This window comes from Myotis daubentonii, chromosome 2 (assembly GCF_963259705.1).
Source record: "Myotis daubentonii chromosome 2, mMyoDau2.1, whole genome shotgun sequence".
Taxonomy (NCBI): Eukaryota; Metazoa; Chordata; class Mammalia; order Chiroptera; family Vespertilionidae; genus Myotis; species Myotis daubentonii.
Window position 1 is genome coordinate 8432532 of NC_081841.1, and position 19585 is coordinate 8452116.

The 19585-nt window shown below is 49.4% G+C and overlaps 1 protein-coding gene across 1 annotated transcript in view; it reads left to right on the top strand.

Moving 5' to 3' along the window:
- Window positions 1–935: 935 nt before the first annotated feature.
- CACNG2 (calcium voltage-gated channel auxiliary subunit gamma 2) overlaps window positions 936–19585 on the top strand; it is a 102030-nt gene continuing 83380 nt past the window's right edge. Inside the window, exon 1 of the mRNA XM_059681672.1 lies at window positions 936–2054. Within this exon, the coding sequence (XP_059537655.1) occupies window positions 1844–2054 (211 nt within the window). The 5' untranslated portion in view covers window positions 936–1843. The remainder of the gene's footprint in view (window positions 2055–19585) is intronic.

A 19585-nucleotide genomic window follows, 5' to 3' on the forward strand; every position in this document is an offset into this window, starting at 1 on the left:
CTGTGATTAACCCAGGATAAGGATTCTGCAGAGGAGGAGATGTGTTAGGATGTGTTTCAGTGTTCCCAGCAGGGAGATTTTTATCTCTTCCAATCCAGTTTATGAATGGCATGGGAAACTTAAGAAGGGTTCACATTTCACCCACTTCCCCTACAAACATGTTTATCTGTAAGATGAAAATCATTGCCCAAGTCCCAGCCACCACTCACCCTTCCTCACCCTTTTCCATGAATAATCTTTCCAAAATGTCTGCTTGTAGGAGCAAGATTTCGAATTTCACGGTAAACTACAGAGAGACACAAACACAGTGCACTGCACACCCCCACTTTGCCAATAAGAGACAAAGAGACAAGAGAGGAACAACCAAAAGGAGACGCCGCTAACGTGGCAATAAAATAAAATAAACTCCCAAGCAGCAAAGTGAAACTGATGATTTAAAAAACAGAGAAAGACCTTGTTTGTAATTACCCATCCAGGTTATATTTTCACCGCTTCCAGGCAGAGAGAAACGGCTGGTTGAAGTTTTGTGCCCATCTGATTGTGATGGGAGGGTTGTATTTGAAGCTCTGGGCACGTAGAGATGGAATGAGAAAGAGGCTGAGCTGGAAGAAACACCAAGGGGGAGGGAGGGAGGGGGAGAGAGAGTGGGGGGGGGGGTAGAGGGAAAGGGAGCGAGCTATCTCTAGCTACGCCTTCCTCTAAGCTCTGGATGCCCAGGACAGCGCTCATTTTAGGGTTTGGGAGAGGAGTAAAAAGAGGAAAGGCGCTCCCCCCAGCTCTGCCCTGGCCTCGCTGCCCGCTGCCGGGAGGGGAGGGAGGACTCTGGCCCGCGCCCCCCTCTTGGCCGGCCGCCCTGCCTGCCCGGGCGCGCGCGGAGCGGGAGGCGCAGGGAGCTGTCCAGTTCAGCACCACCCGGTAATGCAGTAGGTGGGAGCGCCTCCGCCGGGCCGGCGGGCAGGGAGTTGGGGGGGGGGCCGGCAGGCGGGCGGCCCATCCTGCAGCAAGACGCCGGCTCCCTTGTTTCCAGGAGCTTTGCAGATAGGGGGAGGGAAACCCGCCTCGATTCTCCGGGAGAAACCCCTTCCCTCCCCCACTTCGCCAACACTACCCCGCCACCAACAACAATAACCGCCGCCGCCGCTGCTCGTCCTGCCGCCGCTGCGCCTGCCCGCCCTGCTGCTGCCGCCGCTGCCGCTGCCACTGCCGGGGCAAAACCATGGAAGGCGAGACCCCCGCACCTGTTCAGCTGAGATCAAGGGCTTACAGAATACTGGGAAGTCTGGTCTGAAACGAAAGCGCCGAGACCCCCCAAGGAAGAGAACTGGCGAAGCAAAGGATTTTCATGGCGCAGGCCGCAGAGACGGAAGGTTGCATCTCGGCTTTTACAATCTCTAACTGTCTAGGTCCCGACCATGAGAGATTGTGTTGAGAATGCGGCTGTTCCCTGGTTCACTGTGGAAGCCATCTCCAAATTAGCTATCACATATGGAAACTGGAGACCAGAATTTTAGGAAAAGAGCTTAAGGCATCTCACTTGGGGGGGTGGGGGGTGTCTTTTTATTTTATTTTTCCTTTTTTTAAAAAAAAAATCACTGCAACTGGAACAGTTTCTGATCTCAAAAGGCAAGCCTCTCTTCCCGTGTGATCTTTATAATTTATACTCTTTTCCGTGAGCTTTCTTACTTCCCCTTTTTTATATCTCTCCATAATCTCTAGTCACACATATATCCATTATATTAGTAGTGGAATTATTTTTATTTTATTTTTTGCTTTAGTACTTGCACCCTCACACACACTCTCCCGAGAACCAGAAGTCGGTTGGGTGTTTATATAATGAAGAATTATGGGGCTGTTTGATCGAGGTGTTCAAATGCTTTTAACCACCGTTGGTGCTTTCGCTGCCTTCAGTCTGATGACCATAGCTGTGGGAACCGACTATTGGCTCTACTCCAGAGGGGTTTGCAAGAGCAAAAGTGTCAGTGAGAATGAAACCAGCAAAAAGAACGAGGAAGTTATGACCCATTCTGGATTATGGAGAACCTGCTGCCTAGAAGGTATTTGATTTCCCATCTCCTCCCCCTTTCCACCCCACCCCTCCCCACCCCTCCCCGTTCCCCCTCCCCACCCTCCTCCGGATAAGTCCCCTTCACATTCCACCATTTTCTTACTTCACTCCTTCCACCACGGATCAAGGTTGCTTGGGTTAGTTTCAGAGGAAAGGAAATCAATAAGCCAAAACCATTCTCAACTCTCAAGCCACCACCACCTCCCTTTCCCCAGACCTCTTCATTGGAATAATCTATGATGTGATGAAAACAACAAGGGATTGTCTTTAAAAGTCAAATGTGTTCTGCCTACTTCGGAATCATTAGGATTTGCCATTTGATGTAGTCTTGCCATCTATGGGGGGAGGATAATTGTTTCTCTCACACTGTTTTGAGAGAAATTCAAAAATGTTCTTCCTTTCCCCCTCCAGTTCCCCTTACTCCCCAAAAGTCCCAGACACATCATCATCTGAAAATCTCCTGTAAAAAAAAATTGTTTCTACGAATCCTTACTTGGTAAATCCTAATTATTCCAGGATCTCAAGCTGAGTTCAAGAGCATTTCGTAATGTCTATGAGCTACACATATTGTTGGAGGCGACTGGCTGTGTGTGTATGTGTGTTTTAACGTTTACAAAGTCTAAAAATACATACGTCTCTCACAGGAAACAAGCCCAAGTTCTAATAAACAGAGATTCACTTGCAGGTTAAGCTGAGAACCAATTCACTTCCACGCAGAGTGACATGTCTGTTATCCAGACGCGCGTAGAGTCAGCATTGCAGCCAGTTGGAGAATCAGACATTGTGCAGGGAGGCCAGGGAGGGAGGCGAGGGCATGGGCAGGTTGGGGCGGGGGGGCAGGAGAGCAGTGGGACAGGGGTGTCAGCTGTTTGCCTTGATCTTGCAGGGTCATTGGGACATATGTGCCAGTGCATGTGCTGTGGGGGGGAGGGGTCCCAACAGTGTGTAAAAGCCTGGGTGATCAGGGTGCGGATGAAGGCATGTGCTTCTGAGACACACTAATAAGCACTGAAAAAAACTCCTGCAGGTCATACGATCTGCATTTAGCAACAGACTTTAATGGGAGGGACTGTGTTTGAATGGTTACAGCCACCCATAGAAAGATGTGCACAGAGAGATACATGTTTCTGTGTGGAGAGAAGGCTTGTGTGCTTTGCTTCTGATTTGAGCCAATACTGAAGGCTGTTGGAGGCAGCGTCGGGAAGCAGAGACTGCAGGATTGTTTGTTAAGCTCAACATGGGATGGTAATGCAGGGAGTAGAAGCCAGGAGATGGGGGAGCAAAGAGCGAAATGGACAGGAGTGGGAGAAACTGATGTGACCCCAGGGTCTAATCCAAACTGAGCAAAAGCCGCTCTCTGGGAGATGGTCGTGTCTGGGAAAGAGCATCAGCTCTGTGCTTCCCCGCCGCCCCCCAACATTCTTGGTGCAAGCGGTTGAGTGATGGCTGGACATGTTTTGAATAGCTAAGTGACTTCAGTGAGCGATGGTCTATTTGACGCATACTGCATTTGGTGCCCTTTCTCAATCCAAACTGCTGCTTTGAACATCGTCTGCATAGCAGCTCTCTGCTGAATACTATATGCTCTTCCCCAGCCAGAGAATCAATATCGGGAAATTAATAGAGACTGTTTTAAACACACCCCTCCTTTAAAAAAAAAATGAAGAGCCTTTCGTGCAGCTGGCCATTAACCGCGAAAAGACTTCCATTTAATTAAACATTTATGGCCGACTTTTATTCCGAAAGAGAAGAAAAGCAAAGTGAATGAGGGCTGCTGTAGGGAAACGATCACGTGGCAATTTGCTTCCCTTGGATTTAAGTTAGATGGATGGAGATATGCGGCCACGGGTTAGAGGAAAGCAGGACACTCTTTTAGGAGAACGATCCCCAGCGCCTGGTGACTTGGTCTACATATGCTTTCCTTATGGGGGTTCTATTTGCATTTTCTTATTCCTATGATCTTTTAAACAATTAATAATCCCCAGAAGGCAAGAGGACTAGGGACTTTGGATCAGTTGTGCATTAAAAGGCTTACATATTTTCATTAAAATTCCATCTGTTTGGTGTCCACATCCCCAAACGTGCTGCCCAACCAGCAGCCCCTTTAACTTTCTCTCCAAGCCACACACCATCTCTCTCCCTGAATCATGCTTAAAAGGCTTAGGCCTGCAACCCTTCCCAAGGGTTGTGCGAGGCACACAGGAGCTGTGGGTTCGGCCCCTCTCCCGGGGCTGGGGTCTCCAGGCAGTGAGGGGATGGCTGGGCCAGGCACCCTTTGGGACCTTCATTCTGTTTTCACTTGTAGCCAAGGCCCAGGCAGGAAGGGTGAGTGTTCAGGGCCCCCACTCAACCTGGCCTTTCGTTCCCAGAGCCTCTGTCCATACGGGCTTTGCAGGCCCCGGACCCCCTAGGAAGTTGGGCCTAGGCTGCTTAGGAAGTAGTTTGAAGACGTAAAGCCACTTCATTTCAAAGGCTGTGCTGGTTTCCAAAGATCGTAAGCATACTTATTTCTGAGGGCTGGCACAGACGGCTGTTGTGGGGCTCTCATGGGCTTGCTTTTCTGAGCATTCACAATAGGGTCGTCCTTTACAGAAATCAGATTATCGGTGCTTCCGTCTCCCCCAACCTACGGTTTTTGTGAGAAACTGGACTTTCAAAAAAGGTCCCCCAATCACCTCTTTATTGTGCCTCCTACCCGTACCCAAGAAGTTGTGAACAGATTTCAGATCTTCTCCCCCAGAGGCTGCTAACGACTCCAGACAGAACACAACCCTGTCTGCTTCTGCTCTCTCCTGCTCTCTGGCTTTCACTGGGCGTTTGTTCTTGAGATGATTTTTTTTTCTTTCACTTCTTGATGAAAATAAGAATCAGAAAATATTTCCTTGCCTCTCTTGCTGCTTTGGAAATGAATCAGTCTGCTGCAGAATGAGAAGGGACAGGACCACCTGTTAGGGGTGGACACAGCAGGAGGGGACAGGAATCCAGAGGAAACTACCTTTATGTGTTCCCTCTGCAGAGTCAACAACAGCAGTGTCTCCGTGTATGAACTTGAACCCCTAACAGGCTGGTGTCCTTAGTGGGGTTGGGAGGTTAGGGGACGGTCTGCATGTGGATACAGGTAGGTAGAGAGTGATGGAAGTTCTTGAACTTTTCACAAAACCTGAGTTAAGAGCCTTGAAATGCAGAGATGAATTGGCCGTTTCTATAAAATCTGCAACAGGACACTAAAACAGCTTGTTCCAGGCGAGTATCTGTGGGCTGTGCAGTGGCTGGCTGCCTAAGACATTAACCTCTGTTGTCACCAAAAGGAATCATTGTCTCCAGGGGCAGCAAGAAATTCACTCCTTGTGTGTATTCTCCCCTGTCCCTTCCCCTGTCCCAGCTGCACGTCTGTCTCCCCCAGAGGATCTCCAGGCCTGCAGAGGAGGAGGCCGGGGTACAGTGTGGTCTGCAGCAAAAACTCACCCTGCTTTCTCGCTCCCTCTCCCGCCCCTTTCCTTTCTGTGAGGCACAGCCGAAATCTCTGTCTGTGTTCAGACTGTTAATTCCCTCTGCTGAATTTCCAAGCTCCTCTTCCTTCCATGGCTTCTCCTGTCTCCCCCTCCACATGCTGCTTCTCACGGAGGGTCTGCCATACTTCTCCTGCTCTGCTCTCACTGAGCAAGTCGTGTCTCGATTTTCCAAGTCCGTGGTTGCAGAGCCTTTGCGAGGCTGCGAGGTGGCGAGTGCTCCGCGCAGGGCTCAGCCACGGCTCTCTTGTTCTGAAGAAGGAACGGATGAGTCTGGTATGTTAGGAAGGCCAACCACCTTTCCCAGACACTCTTGCCTTTCAGTATGGACAAGCTGGGTATGGAAGTCACTCATGGGCCTTCATACTGTGTACGAAGGCTCCAGAATTCCCAAGATAATTTGACTGTCTTTTGCACTTTGCACACAGTAGGTGCATAAAAAATATTTATCAATGGATTGACTCAGAAGTTCTTAAAATTACTGAAATTAATTCAAACATCATAAGGACATGTGACTGTGACAATCAAGTGAGGGGGGCAGTGAGGAAATCAGGCTGGTTTGTTTGTTCTTCCTGGAACTTTTTTTTTATTAAGAATAATAATGAGTCATGAATTCATTATTATAAAATAAGAGAATTCCAAAGGAGTCAGTCATTGCGGGTGCATTAGCTCCTAACTGGCTAACGAAAAATCATCAGTACATTCAGCCTCTACAGGGAAGGAAAGAATAACCCATTGATTTTCTTCCCTTTCCTGCTTTTCAAGTGTATCAAAGGCCAGTTTGATCTTAATACTCACCAGAATAGACACTGGGCAGAGAGCAGACATCCTGGCCCATCCCTATGTAGCTTCCCCAGAAGCTTCTATTCGTTATCAAACTTCCCCACCAATCCCCCAGACCCTGAGAACACTCCCCATGGTCCTGGGCTCTGCTCAGCAGTTTCCCATAGAACCAGGCCCAGCAGCCCAGCCACTCACCTTGGAATGAGGAACGAGCTCTGCAAGTCCCGGGCATTCACACTGCCCTCCTGCCCCTGCCTCCCTGTGAGGAGAATGACCCACACAGTGACATACACACACCAGGGCACATGGGCAGAAAGTGGCAGAGCCAGAACTCGAATCCAGGCCTTTCAGGTCCACCTGCAAGCCTCCAGCGGGCTCCGCACATAGCCCCTGGCCCAACTGACTTATCCTCATGGCTGGCATCGGACTCTAGTCTGACTGCAACCCGTCGAGTGCCAACCTGAGCATGTCAGGAAACCTGAGTTCTGACCCACCCAACACCCAGCACCCTGCACCATGCAGGGTGACAGTTCTGCCCCAGTCTGCTCACTCCCATGAGGCTGAGGGAATGCAACGCTGAACTCCAGGGCAGACCCACCATGCGCCTCCCTGGCTTCGCCCTTGCATTTCAGAAGTGCCCTCAATGTAAACTGTCTGTTAGTTTTACGTTTGCAAGCATTTTTCAAAAAGTGGCAAGTGGATGTCCCCTGTCACTCATGGGAGTTTTCAGATGAAGCTTTGTGGGGTGTGGTGCAGCTGAAAGAATCCTGCGGCCACACAGACCCAGGTTCATGTCAAGCCCTGCAGCCTCATGAGCCATGTGATTTGGGGCAAGTCATTTCACCTCCACCAGCCTCAGTTTCCCTTTCTGTAAAGGTGAAGGATAAAAGCCTTCTCACAGGGCGGTTGGCAGTTTAGCAGCTAAAGGAATGGCTGTCTGTCATCTCCTTCCCGATGACCACCTTGTTGGAAATTGCAATCAACACCCCCCAGCCCCGCCCCTCATCCACCCTCCTTCCTGTTTTATTTTTGTGCAGGGCACCACCTCCCGGCACACAGCGCACTTAGCGCAGGACGTTTGTTGCCCACCTCCACCTGGACTGTCAGCTCCACCAGGGCAGGGCTTCTGTCTGCTCTGCTCATTGCTGTAGGCACAGCACCTGTGACAGTGCAAGACGTCACCCCTCCTTTGTTGGTGAAGGGACATATGACCACTGCCTGCTGCAGGGTGCACCTTCCGGAATGGTGGTCCCTTCACATCGTCAAAGGACTGCTCTCTAAATTGCATCCAGCAGTGGTGGCAAAGGCATTTTTTTTTTTTTTTTTTTACATTCTAAAAAATAATGGACCCAACACAGAGAAAGGAGGGAAAGAGGGAAAAGGGGGGAAGAGGAGAGAAGGGGAGACTCAACACACAAGGGGTGGTAATAAAGAAAGATAATAAAGAAAAGGAAGTGGAGAGGTAGGAAATGCCTGGGAAGGAAGTGCTAGGGGCTGAACAGCCTCTAGATCAGCCGTGGGCAAACTACGGCCCGCGGGCCGAATCCGGCCGTTTGAAATGAATAAAACTAAAAAAAAAAAAAAAAAAAAAAAAAAGACCGTACCCTTTTATGTAATGATGTTTACTTTGAATTTATATTAGTTCACACAAACACTCCATCCATGCTTTTGTTCCGGCCCTCCGGTCCAGTTTAAGAACCCATTGTGGCCCTCGAGTCAAAAAGTTTGCCCACCCCTGCTCTAGATAGACACTGGCCATGTTTTTCTGCCTCCACATCGTCCAGGGCGTCTGTCACAGATCCCCGGGGGGAGCTCCCCACGAGTGTTCGCTCCCAGGTTCATGGGGGAGAAGACACAATCCAGACTGATAATGCAAGGGATTTTTTTAAAATTTCCAAATTCAATAGCTCCTCTTAGCCTTGACTAGATATCTTTCAGCCAAATACCCATATTCAAATGAAACAGGCACGTTGAGTTTCTAGGTTGATTTATAGCCACAGATCAGTCCATTTCTTCACTCATTTATTTTACTTATTAAATCTTTGATACACCCCTGCCAAGTGCCAGGTGCTGGGCCAGAGCTTGGGTCATAATGGGAAGTAGCCCCCTTGCAGGGGTCACTGTCTTCAGAGTCCTGAGGGCCAACTGAGAGAGACAGACCCTACTTCCAGTAAATCCCAATGTATATACAAATTCCAACTATAAGTGCTCCCAAGGAGAGTCCCATGGGACTGTGCGTTTATAATATTACCATCGTATCTAAGCAGAGAAGGCACCCCTGGATATCTGAATATGAATGGATACCTGAAGGATAAGTAGGAGTTAACTGCATGAAGAGAACAGGAAAGAACATCCTAGGTAGGGGGGCAGCAGATGCAGAGATCAATGAGGAAGAGAATGAGACCAGTACTGGAGAAGGCCAGGTGGCTGGAGACGGAGATGGGGAGGGGAAGTGGCGGGGAAGGGGTGTTGGACGGTGTGGGAAGGGGAATACAGAGGACTCAAAGATAGGGACTTGTTGGTCTTGTTAAAGAGTTTTGTTCTTTGACTTCTGGCTTCTAAGCTGTGTGACCTTGAGCTGGTTAATTCTACCTCTGCACCTCATTTGCAACATCTACTTAATGGAGATGAGAATGCCTGTGCCTAAGGTTGTCATGAGGCTGAGAACACTGTTCCCTTCTCTTCCTTGTCATGCTCTTCCCACTTCCACCCCAGCCTGATTATGGTGGTCTCTCTGGCCTCAAAACTTCCATAACAACACAGAAAAGAGAGGAAATAAGTTGATTCAACTCCAATCAACCAAATTCTAAATATAGTCAGTGAAGGTATTTAGCCAACCCTGAGCTTAAAATAGGGAGGCAGTGGTGAACAAGCCCCACCCTGCCTCAGGGACCCTCCAGGCGAGTCCCAGTTCTGGGACCCTAAAGAGCAGGCATCTCAGAAAACAGCTCCTTTTCATACAAGACATCTGACATCGCCTGCCGCCACCCCTCCTCTTCGCCCTCCTGCAAATTCAGAGGGATTCCTGGCATCTTTTACAACGTTAGGATCATTGAGGATTCGAGCTGGAATTTGAATGAGCTCAGTTATATCACCAGACTTTTTGAAAATAAGAATGAGAGTAAAGGGATGTTAACTGTGTTTCCCAATGCCAAAAATTGCATGTCAACTTTTGTAGGATTATCGATAAGCTACTGTGGCCTAGCATCCTGGTCCTTGCTCCCGGGCATATAAAGGACTTTATTCATCCAGCTCCGTCTTTCCTCCGTTCTAAGACACTATCAATTACAAAATGAACTATCCACTTAAACGGCATTCAGGGGAGGGGAAAAGGAACTGAATGTCTGCATCAACTGTAAAACACACTCTAATTTCAGAAATGTGGAAACCTAAAATATGTGCCTTAGAATCAAAGAAAGATGGTAAGCTCTCTTGCTGGCAGACAGAAATGCAGGCAGGGTGCTGAGAGGGCCCAAGGGATTTCTTTAGCGTGCAGCTGGTATCTGTCCCATGACTCAGGAAGCAGCAGAGGAGAGAAGAATGTGGTCTTACCAGCGCCTTTCTTGACAAGGAAAAGGGCAAGAGTTAATTTTTTTATTCAACAGCTGTTCCCTGAGCACTTGCCAGGTACTGTGTGAGCCTACGACAGAGTCAAAGGCTCAATCTCTGCCCTCAAGGAACTCTTAGTCTAGTAGAGAAGACATATCAGTGAACAGACGATGACAACGGCACAGCGTGAAATATAAGCACAGGATTCTGGAAGCACAGAGACTGGGCAGGGGGGTATGTCAGGGAAGATGGAGTTCTGAAGGCTACATCACAGGGGTGAGCGAGCCAAGGAGAGGATGGCACTTCAGACAGAAGGAATGGCATGTGCAGAAACACATGCCCAAGCAGTCCAGCATGGCAGGAAGACAGAAGCGGGGAGAAGTGAGGCTGGGAGATGGCAGAGACGGGATCCCAAAGGGACGTAAATGGCTCATGGAGCAGTATGCGCTTCGGCATGGAAGGAAAGGGAGACCCAGAACGCTGGTGAGCAAGGGGAGGTCCCAACCAGCTTTGCCCATCAGCACAGTCACAGGCTGCTGAGTGAGGCCTGAAGGGAGGGCATCGGGGTGGGAGCTGGTGAGACTCACCGAGGCACAATGGGGAGGGTGTTGTGGTGCCCAGGTCACGTACACTGTCAGCTGTAGTAAATGGAAAGTAAAGGGAGAAGCTTACAAGTGATGGACAATAGCAGGGCACCACAAGCCTCTATTCCTCTCCCACTTCCTAGTGTAACAAGCCTCCAGTGAATGCATATGAGGCCCTGGGGCTCAGAGATCCAGAAAGGCTCGCTCACATGTCCCTTCTCCTGGCGCCTTCCTGACCACCCAAATCTAAAGTAGCCCCCAGTCCCACTGTCCTCTTTTATTTCCGTCCTCACCATTTTAACACTGACTTTTTCACTTTTTAGCGTTTACTTGTTTATGATCTGTGTCCCCTCTGAGACTGCAAGCTCCATGAGGGCAGGGGCCGTGTTCGCCTCGGCACAGAGAGAGAGCCTAGGAGCTACCTGTTGAATGAATGGCTTTAAAAAAAAAAAAGTGGTGCCTGCCCTCAAGAAGCTCCCATCTAAGGAGGGAGATGGGCTTTGAAACAGAAACACCAAGCGTCCTGTTGACCAGTCTTTTCTGCTAGGCCTGGCTGGGGCCACATTCTTGAGAAGAGGCAGGGCTTTCCCTTGCATCCCCAACTGGGGCCACAGCTTTGCAATCAAGCTTCAGAAAGCTGATCAGCCCCTGTGAGCCTGCTCCCTCCTGGGCAGCACTCACCTTTCCTCTCAATCCAAACCCCTGTTAGTTATCGCCTGGCCCACAGGTACTGACTTAGCAGCCCTGGTCTGCCTCCAAGGAGCTGCCACGCCTTCGCCTTATTGACACTATATTTATTCACTCTTCCCTGAACTTCCCGGGCCTTGGGTAGTCTTCCAGCTGCTAACGAGAATGCCAAGGATTAGGTACAAGATCCCAGGTGCACAGTTGCTGAGGCCTCATTGTACGGGGAATTGGCACTCTTCAATTTAAACACCCCAGTGCCAACCTCGCTCTGGCCTTGCCATTGGGCAAAACTTATTGATGACTGGCTGTGGCTGACCGAGACCCTTCTTTACCCCGTGTTGCCCCATTGTGCACCTTTCTCACTTTCTCTGCATAAAGGTCATTCATTCTTTTCTGTCACACACCCCACCCCCCAACCTGGATCTCTGTCTGCACAGATCCTTCTTGAATTCTCCCTAAGGTTGGGAACGTTCCTCCCTAATTTTCCTCCAACATCTTTTACAAAGAAGGAAACTCTGAAAAACTTCAGAACTAATAATAACTATAGTAATAATAATCATAGCTAATCATCTGCTTAGTACTTTCTTTTTTAAAAAAATACATATTTTTATTGATTTCAGAGAGGAAGGAAGAGGGAGAGAGAAACATCAGTGATGAGAGAGAATCACCAATGGGCTGCCTCCTGCATGCCCCCTACTAGGGTTCAAGCCCACAACCAGGCATGTGCCCTTGGAATCAAACCCAGGACCCTTCAGTCTACAGGCTGACGCTCAATCCACTGAGCCAAACCAGCTAGGGCTGCTTAGTACTTTCTTTGTGCTAAGCACTCTTAGATGCTTTCCAGAAGTTAGCTCTTATTCAGTCTTCAAAATGCTGGAGGTATGCGCCATGATGCCCATTCTCTCCATCTTAAGAGGTTCAGAGAAGTTAACTCACTTGCCCAAGTTCACACAGCAAGTGGCAGAGTTGGGATTCCAACCCAAGTCTGTCCAACCCAAGAACCTATGCACAGCCTTCTATGACACTAATTACATTTTCCCCTACCCCTCAAATCTATAAATAAAATTCTTGGAGGAGTTGAAAGCTAAGCAGAAATTGTACCCCATGCATGATGACGTCTTCAAACATTTGCAGCTTAAATAGGATATGCTCCTTACCCAGGTCAGAGAGGGGAAGAGGAGGGGCTGCCCTGCTTTCTCACTGCTGTGAAAACTAAGGGTGCCTCAAATGCATGGACATCCCTCTCCTTGAAGCTGGCAGAGAGGGAAGGAACATCTATTCCCTCTCCCCTGCCCTGTGCCTGGAGGGCACGTTCCAACCACAGTGTACTTGTTTCGGGACTTAGCTAAGTTGTCACTTCTCCCTGCTCCCCTGCCGCCTCCCATCTGCACCCACCTGGGTTGCGTTCCCTCCCTCTTTCCTTCCACAGCATCCACACAGGCTTCCCACAGTACCTTCCATCGTCTCTGTTGCTTGTTTCCATCTCAGCTCTGCCTCTAGACCAAGCATGTCAAACTCATGGCCCGCGGGCCATATGCCTCATTTATTTGGCCCGTGTTAGCCTTTGAGTTTGACATGCTTGCTCTAGATCATGAGTTCTTGTCTATTTCTTCAACAAGATGTACTCAGTTACTGCTATGTGTCAGTTACCATCCACCAGGGGTGGGGGTGAGGGGTGTCGGGGGAGAGATACAGGGGCACAGCGAGCACACGCAGGGCGGAGAGGTGAGGTTGTTCCAGGAAGAGGGTGCGAGAGTGGGGGTGTTTGGGAAACCACACAGGTTTCCAGTTTTGCTGGAGGACCTGGTGTGGGAGGGAAGGTAGAGGAAGGATGAGATTAGATGAACAAGAAAGATTAGGCAGCCTCGAAGACCACACCATGAAGAGCCGGTTATGCTGTGTAAAGAGGCCAGAGAGGAGACTGTGGAGAGGAAACGATAAGATGAGATCTGCACTTTAGAAAGTGGGCTCAGGAAGCCGCGTGATGTGGAGATGGGAGGAAGAGGAGCACAGAGCAGGGAGTCCAGGAAGGAGACGACCGCACAGCCCAGCCAGTGAGGAGGCAGCTGACCCCTGCAGGGCACTGACACCAGAGGACCCACAGGTCCTGGGAGCTGTCGCTCGGGTTGAGTAAGGTGTGACGGCGAGTGACCTTCACTGAGACAGGGCAAAGAGGAGAAACGTGCAAGAAGATGGGGCCTTTCATCTCAGATAGAGGGATTCCACGCCTGAGTTCCCAGGCCCAGTGCTCAACCAGTGTTCGATGAATGAATGAATGAATGAATATTAAAAAAAGCTTTGCATCTAAGACTAGGATGCATATTTAGTCTCAGGTTTTCCTCAGCACCGTCATGATGAAAGCATGCATTATGTTCTAGCCAGGCCTGGAATCCATGTCAGCTTATCACTTACCAGCTACGTGACCTTGGACGGGGATTTCGCCTCTCTAAGTTGATTGTCTCGTGTGTAAGTGGGGAAAATTAGATCTCACTCATGAGCTGAAGTTTCAGTAGGTTGCTCCATGCAAAGTGCTTAGCAAGGTGTCGGTACAGAGTAAGCACTCGAGAAATGCCGGGTGCTGTGAGTAGCAGTGGTGTGTTTATTATTGATTATGCTCCCAGCTGCAACGGGTGACCTGCACGTGAGCTGTGCCTGGCCTTCAAATGTTCTACACATTGAGAACTTTCCTATATTTTTTTAAAAGTTCATATTTGGGGCTTCCCTTGAAAAAAAATAATTGTATTTTTGTCACTCTCGGCCCCTTTCCTGCTTGGCAACATCGGCAGGAGCCAGATGTCCCTTCAGGTGTGGCAGGTGCTCTGCACTCCCCAAGTGTCTGTGTGGCTGCTTTTCTCCCTTGGCCTTCCTCTGGCCTCTGCAAGCTCTGAGTTTGCAAAAGCTCCTCTCTGCCAATGGCAAACTACAGGCGGAGCTTTGTCTTCTGTGGGCTGAAAACGTTAGCAAAACAATGCCAGCCCTGGCAGGGTGTAGCAGCTAAGCGTGAATAAATCCGTGTATCTGTAAATAAATGCGCAAAAGGCTCGCATTCCCCAGCAGTGCTTGCAGGTAAGATTGGGGTGGAAGGCTGGCCGCATCCACTCCCTCTACTGAGCATCTCCAGGACAAGTTGTTGCTTTTAAAGAGAGAGCCTCTCACCCATTTGCTGCCACCCTCACCACTTCTCTCTCAGAGGCTGACATTTTCTGACCTTGACCCCCGTTGGGGAAGTGCACCCTGTCATGCAGACCACGTGATGTGTTGGATTCAATAACTAAATGACAGGCGCCGGGGAGACAGTCCACACTGCCAGTCTTGGCTGAAGAGAGGGGGTGGGGGTTTTGCTGGAAAATGGGGCATCTTCTACTTTGAATTTTTACCTCAAAGACTTCATAGAGAAGAAGCAAGTTTCAGAAGCTGTCTTGGTAGGGAAACAGTTACCCAGCAATTGCTCAGAAAGGATGTGAACTTACAAAAACATGCAGTTTTATCAGGAAGAAAGGTTGGATCTGATCCAACCTGGCAGTTTTTGAATGTTTGCTCTGTCAGGTTCTGTGCGAATCCATGGGGCACAGAAAGAAGTCAGCTTTGAAGTGGGGGGTGGGGCTGCCCTGATCCTCCCACTGACATCGCTCCTCGCCTTCCCAGTTCCTCTTGCCTAGTTTATTTTCTTCATCATACTTCCGGCTTTCTGAATGTGTCTGTCTACAGTGTACATTATTTCTCTCCCGACCAGAATGTGAGCTCTGAGACCAGGGTCCCTCTCTGTCCTATTTACTGCCACAGCCCCAGGATGAGACCAGCCCCTGGCACATGGTAGATGCTTAGCAAATGTTGGCTGGATGACAGAAGGCATGCTCTGCTCTGAAGGTGATCAAGGCCTAGAAGAGACAGGCATGGACTGAGACCATTGCCAGGGAGCTCAGGCACTGATGAAGGCCTGAGTCAGACAAAAGAGCAACTCTGTTTGGGGAGGTCAGAACTGGGGTCCCCCTGAATTGGGTTTTGGAGAATGAATAGGAGTTTTCCAAGTAGAACAGAGGAGAAAGGTGCAAAGCAGACGGAGGAAATGAAATCCCCTGAGGCTGCCCCACAAGGGTGAGGTGAGGAGAGAGTGGAGCAGTACAGGTCCCAGGCAGCACTTCTCAGGCGTTAATGTGAACACCAATCACCTGGGATCTTGCTGAACTGCTGACACCACAGAGGTCCCGCTTGGGGCTGAGACTGTGTCTCGCTCCTGGGGGAAGCTGATGCCACAGGTCCGTAGGCCACACTTGGAGAAGCAAGGCTTTGGAGCATGGCCAGCGGGCTCTGGCAGATGAGCATCTAAATCCTACCTCTGGGCCGGTTTCCTCGCCTCTGAGATGAGGATGATGACCTTCCTCCCAGGCACTGAATGAATTCAGAGTGCATGAACTTGGTAAAGCCATTAGTTCAGGCCTGAGCACTTCACACAGTATGTTTCAGCTAAATTGTTATGTATGGCCAAAGATGGCGACTAGAGGTGTGAGAGGAAGGACTGATTTTCCCTGGGGTCTCCTGTATGTTGGACCTTGTCCAAGGGACCACACATATGTCATCTTCCTTAAGCCACACGGTACTCTATAACATAGGTGTTACCATGATTCTCATTTTACCAGTAGGAAACAGAGGGAGTGTATTTGTTTCCAATTGCTGCTATGACAAATTTCCACACACTTAATGGCTTCAAACAACACAAACACATTGTCTTACAGTTCTGAAGGTCAGAAGTCTGAAATGGTCTCACTGGGCTAAAATCACAGCGTTGGTAGAGTTCCTCCTGGGGGCTCTAGGGGAGAATCTGTTTCCTCGCCTTTTCCTTCTAGAAACAGCCCACAGTCCTTGGCCAGTGGCCCCTTCCTTCACCTTCAAAGCCAGCAGCATCAGACAGAATCCTTCTCATGCTGCAACCCTCTGACACTGACTCTTCTGCCTCCCTCCTCCATAGTTAGGGGTCCTGTGATACACTGGGCCCAAATGGATGATTCATCTGATTAGTAACCTTAATTCCATCTGCAATCTGAATTGCCCTCTTCTGTACAATGTTACATACTCAAAGTTTACGGGAATAGGGATGTGGACATCTTTGACAGGCATTATTCTGTCTAGCACAGGAAGTGAGTGCTTAAAGAACTCCCCTAATGTCACAACCTCAGAATGGTTCACCTAGAAGGGAATTTAGAGCTTGTATCAAAGAATTAGATTTGACTACAGGTAACAGAAAATGAAAATTAAAAGTGGCTTACATTAGACAAAAATTTTCTTCTCTCTCAAATAAAACCGATCTGGAGACGAAGTACAGGTCTGGTCTGGAGGCTCCAAAAACTGGCTAGCAGTTCACTCTCCTACCAGCTCCCTGCTCTACCATCCCTGCAGTGTGGCCCTTGACCTCATAGTCCAGTAGGGCTGCCAGAGCTCCGGCCATTGCCTTCACATTCCAGGCATCAAGGTGGGGATGGCACAGAGAAATCAAGGCAAAGGGCACCTGTCACCTGGCTCCTAAGGAGGTTTTCTAAAAGATATCACAAATTTTTGCTTTGGTCTCATTGGCCAGGTGTTTGTCATGTCACCACACATTAGCTATAAGAAAATCTGAAAAATATAATCTTTATTCCCTGGTGGCCACATGCCCATTGAAAAATTAGAGGTTCTGCTGCTACAGGAAAAGGAAAGGGGTAAGGTAACTAGGGGTTTACAGCTAGGTCTTTGAATAACATTATTTTGTTCAAAGTTGTTTTGTTATAACAGTGATAAGAAAAAGAATTGATTCTGTGTAGAGAACTCACTGAAACCCATGAGTAAGCATGTTCTCCCTGTGTTTGCATGGGTTTTCTCTGGCATGTCTACGTGGTCCCAGTCTGAGTGCGTGTGGGTGTGGGTGTGGGTGGCCCAGCGATAGAAGGGCATCCTTTCCAGGTTGGGCTCTGCCTTGTGTCCTGAGCTGCTGGGAGAGACTCCCGCCACCCATGAGCCTGAACTGGAATAAGTGGTTTGGAAAATAATTCTCTTACTTGTTTTTATTTATTGTTTTAATTTATCTTTATTGTTGAAAGTATTGCTTTTATTAATCTTCCTTAAATGTATATGTATGGCTTACTTTATTTCAAAGTTTAATATTAGATATGTTTTGGCTCTTTATTTCGAAGTTTGGTGATATTTTTGTGACCAGAAATATGCCATAGGAATGTAACTCTTGTTTCTCTTCATTAGCCTATGGTCAAATTGGTTCCGTTATAGGTTGTTTCACTTAAAGTCACAGTTTCCAAGAGCCTATCGATGACTTTAAGTGAGGACTTACTATATCCAGGGAGCTCAGCTACCCTGGCCCTCACCTTATGACTGAAGAACTTGGGGCCCGGAGAGGGAAGGGACTTGAGGATGCCATGGAGCCAGCTGGCACTAGTGCTGGACTAGAGCCCACTGCCTGTGTCCCAGTCCAGCGCCTAGCACAGTGCCTGGCACACAGTAGGAGCTCACACAGGAGCAGCCTGTGAAACTGAGGGGGCTCTACCATCCCAGAGCACCAAACATTCCCCTCTGGACCACACGCTCGGCGGCTCCCCCTTAGGGCAGATGAAATCCCACCTGTGCCCAGGGCCAACTGCTCTCCTGGGTCTCTTTATGCCCCTTCCTCCCAGCTTGCAGCTCTGCTGATGCGCTGGGTGAGCTCCGTGCATCTCTATCTGTCCCACAAAGTCACATAAAAAGGCAGTGCGGTTTGGCGAGAGGGAGCCCTCAAACAGCACGGATTTGCTCCAGAGGGGACCTCTACTTTGGAGATGGGGCTTCATACCTGGGGTGGTTGTGGCAGGAAATGGTGTCCATTGTCTTGGTATCCACAGTGTTTGTTCTGACATAGTAAAGGGAGGGATGGGGGCCGATCAAAGCCAGAAGCCACGCGGTCACTCTTGCCTTTTCCCACGGGCTGTAAAAACCAGAGCCTCGCCCTGGGGCAGATGTGCGCCAAGATCTGTGTACTTTCTTGTACGTCTCAGTTTTCAAGTCTGTGTCTCCTCAGCCAGACAGTAAGGCCCTGGAGACCGGGCAGTGCGAGATCTGCCTCTGTGCCCCGTTGCCTGGCAGAAGGCCTGGCACACACGGGTGCTTGGTGAATAAACGGGATTGGCCAGTTCATTGGAATGAAGTAACTATGGCAGTGTCTGGCACATAGTAGGCTCTCAGCAAAATCTCTTCATGAAAGAAGGGAGGGAAGATGAAAGGACGGATAGGGAAGGGAGGAATAAATCGGTCTGAGTGTAAGCTTGCCATGGACGCAGCAGCTCAGAGAAGAAATGGCGGGGTCCCTCCCCCCAGGACCGAGTTCACAGGAGAACATGAGGAGCTGGCCCGAAAGGTCTGTTTCAAAGGGCCCCCCTCCCGCTTCAGAACACTGTCTTTCCAGCTTCCCATGGGCCTCAGCAGCCACAGAACCTGGTACAAGGACGTGGCCAGAGGCAGAATGGATGGGGTAGCTGATGTGAGAGAGAGGGTAATGCGTGTCTAAGTCAGTGGCTTTTCGAGTCATGGAAAGCAGGCGACAGGAGGCAGAAGCTCAGCATAAAGAGGCCTGTGGGGGAGGGGCAAGCGCAGAGGAAGGATGGCGGGGCTGCGGGGGAGGGAGATGCCTGAGCACAGGGCCAGCCCCCTCGGAGCAGATGGAACACTGGAGCCAAGGGCTCAGGACAATGGCTCAGAGCAAAGAGAAGCAGCAGCAGCATGTGCAGCGGGGACGGACACCCCCTCCCAGCCCCAAAACACTGCCCAGGGAGAACTCGCTGAGACGTACCGGGCAGGGGAGTAAATGTAGACTGAGCGATGAAGCCACAAAGCCTGTGGCCAGGACTCGGGCTAAAATTACAGGCTACGATAGGACCGCACACCACAGCAGCTCAGACCATAGCTGTTCCCTGGAACCCAACCACTTCCTGCCCCAGTTTCTTCTCGGGTTGATTGGGCTGCACGATCCAGCAGGAAGAGCCCTGTGGGGTCATCAGACCTCGTCGGTTCAAATCCCAACTCGCTCTGCAACCTCAGGCAGGTACTTAATCCCGCTGAACCGCCCGCCACAGAACACAGAAATAATAATGCTTATGAAGCAGTGTGCTACAAAAGTTAAAATAATCTGGATAAAGGCTATGCACCCAGAGTGGGGGCTCGAAAGATGGTTGGTGTTGTTTAAAATCGAGATTTCCCACCCTCAGTCATTTGGGATCCACCTTCATTATTTTGGTCACAACCAATATTGCTATTAATCAAACACATATCTTTACATTGATCCCGTTTTAGCCTCATCCTAAGCAATGATATTCAAGGAATCTCTGGTTTAACCTACTAGTTAAATTTTTAACAAACATTAAAAATGTTCAGCTTCAATCTGTTTAACTGCCCAT